The sequence below is a fragment of the Lactuca saligna genome, chromosome 7 (genome assembly GCF_052625555.1).
Source record: "Lactuca saligna cultivar CGN05327 chromosome 7, ASM5262555v1, whole genome shotgun sequence".
NCBI lineage: Eukaryota > Viridiplantae > Streptophyta > Magnoliopsida > Asterales > Asteraceae > Lactuca > Lactuca saligna.
Window position 1 is genome coordinate 21,470,983 of NC_136423.1, and position 2,321 is coordinate 21,473,303.

A 2,321-nucleotide genomic window follows, 5' to 3' on the forward strand; every position below is an offset into this window, starting at 1 on the left:
AAAAAAATGATAAATAAGTCATTTCATAACCACGAAAGACATTAAAACCATAGGAACCTTCCATTAGATTGAAAAAAAAAAATAATAAATAAAAAAAAAAAAAAAAATAACTTTATATTCTATAAAACCATGACCGTTTATAAATAATTTTCTTAATTTAGTGAAACCGTACTTTTATAATCAAAGAGGGAAAATATGGACGAAAATTAAGTAGTAACATCCAAACACAGGTGTACCAATCTTTCACAAATAAACAAGATGTGTACATAAAGATTTCCCACTCATTTAACATCTTTGTTATCTTTGGTCATATTTCAATCAAGATTATATTGCTCTCCGTGGTACAATGGTGGTCCTTTTCATTTTTTTTTTTTTTTCTCCCTTTTTTTCTAATCTAAAATTTCCCCAATCTTCGAAAAGGACACACAAAAACGTATATGATAGTTTTACATCATAAAAGATAAAGTATCGGTTATCGGTTTTTAGCTAGTGTGGTTGATTTAGGCGATTTGTATTGTTTGAAAACGATAGGAATCTTGGAAATTGTAGCATGAATGCAATGTAACATGAATTTTGTTGGGTTCTTTTAACGTTTGGCATTAATCACATGAATATGATTAAAGCCAAGCATAAAGTTTAACAGAAATTACGATGCTATCTAAACAAATTATGCTTATAAATACCAATTGTTATTAAGAACATGTTTAAATAGTTGTTTATATGCATCGTTAATTTTTATAAATTTTTAGAAAACCAGGTGTGAGCAACTAGATCTAACATCATTTTGGTGTCACATCACAAGCCACATCATCAATGATGTTATAACACCAAGTGGAGAAATAATCATCATATTGTATCTTGTTATAACATAATAAATAAAACATAACAAATAAAATATATTTAAAAATTTATTATATTTTTTTTCGAATTTATTATACATGTATCTTTTTCCATTTTATAATTTATTATTTTTGTTCGAATTTTTTTTTTTAATTTAGACAAATATTTTTTAAATATAACATAATAAATAAAACATAACATTTAAAAAATATAAATAACATATAATAATTTTTAAAGATTAAAATTAACATACATATTAAATTACACATCACATCCAAATTCAAAAAAAAAAATAACATCCGAATTCAAAAAAAAAAATACAACGTTATTCGTTATCGTTATTGTTACCATAGAATATATAATCCGCCAAGTCTTCTCGAAGTTGTCTGTGTTTATTTGCATCCTGAATGTCAACAACGCGATACAAATACTCTGTTGTTCCTTGTTGAAACTGAACGTGTCTGGGCTCCGTTGGGATATAGTGTGCAATATTTCGTCATTTATCTTCTATTATCATGTTATGCATTATGATACATGCATACATGATATATTGTAGAGTTTCTAAATCCAATGGTCGTGATGCATGTTCGACTATATGTCACTTCGCCTTCAGCACTCCAAAAGCACGTTCTACATCCTTACGTGCTCCTTCTTGTCTTCTTTTAAAAAAATTGTCTAGTTCTTCAACCGGGTAGCGGAATGCCTTCATGAATGTGGAATACTGAGGATATATTCCATCTGTAAGGTAATACACATATTTGTATTCGTTTCCATTCATCGTGAAAGGAGCATCTAAGGCCTTTCCATTCAAAAGATCGTCGAATATTGGCAACTAATCAAGAACGTTGACGTCGCCAAAAAATGCATGTCAAATCCATAAATCTTGAGAAGCAACAACCTATAAAACCAACGAAGGTGATCCGTAATGACCACTTGCGTATTGCCCTTTCCATGCTACCGGACAATTTTTCCATTTTCTGTGTGTGTAATCAATGCTTCCAATCATTCCAGGAAACCCATGCCGTTCTTCATGTGCCGCATACAATTCTTGCAAATCATGCAACGAAGGTTTCCGCAAATACATGTCTCCAAATGTATCAACAACACCCCTTGACAATGTATACAAACTCTCCTTTGCGGTTCTTTCGGACATTCTCATATAGTCGTCCATGGTGTCGGGTGACTCCTCATAGCCATCAAACGAATGGCCGGTACACATTTCTGCAAAGTTGTAAACCCTCGTCTACCTCTAGCATCATCTCTCAATTGGAAAAATTCATACCTAAACATATATTAACTACAGTTTAAAAATACATTGTATATGTTGTAAAATTAAAGAAACATGTACTAGATTTTTTTTGTATAAAAGTATAGTAAAGAAGCGATAACGGCATTCCAAGGCGTTGACGATCCGTAGGAACACATTCCTACTCAAACAAAATCTTCTTTTGAAGTCTTTTGACCCATATACACAATTATCC

General features: G+C 30.9%; 1 protein-coding gene across 1 annotated transcript; it reads right to left on the bottom strand.

Annotated features, from left to right (window-relative positions):
• Positions 1–1,438: 1,438 nt before the first annotated feature.
• LOC145006731 (uncharacterized) lies at positions 1,439–2,059 on the bottom strand. The gene is made up of 2 exons (XM_078965789.1): positions 1,748–2,059; positions 1,439–1,672 (listed from the first exon to the last, which is right to left on the bottom strand). Exons 1-2 carry the CDS (start codon positions 2,057–2,059, stop codon positions 1,439–1,441), a joined length of 546 nt encoding a protein of 181 aa, XP_078821915.1.
• Between the last annotated feature and the right edge of the window lie 262 nt (positions 2,060–2,321).

Coding starts and splice junctions, on each gene's coding strand:
- LOC145006731 (XM_078965789.1), bottom strand. CDS start 2,059: ATGTGTACCGGCCATTCGTTTGATGGCTATGAGGAGTCACCCGACACC. Junction 1,673..1,747: donor ATTACGGATCACCTTCGTTG/GTTTTATAGGTT, acceptor GTTCTTGATTAG/TTGCCAATATTCGACGATCT.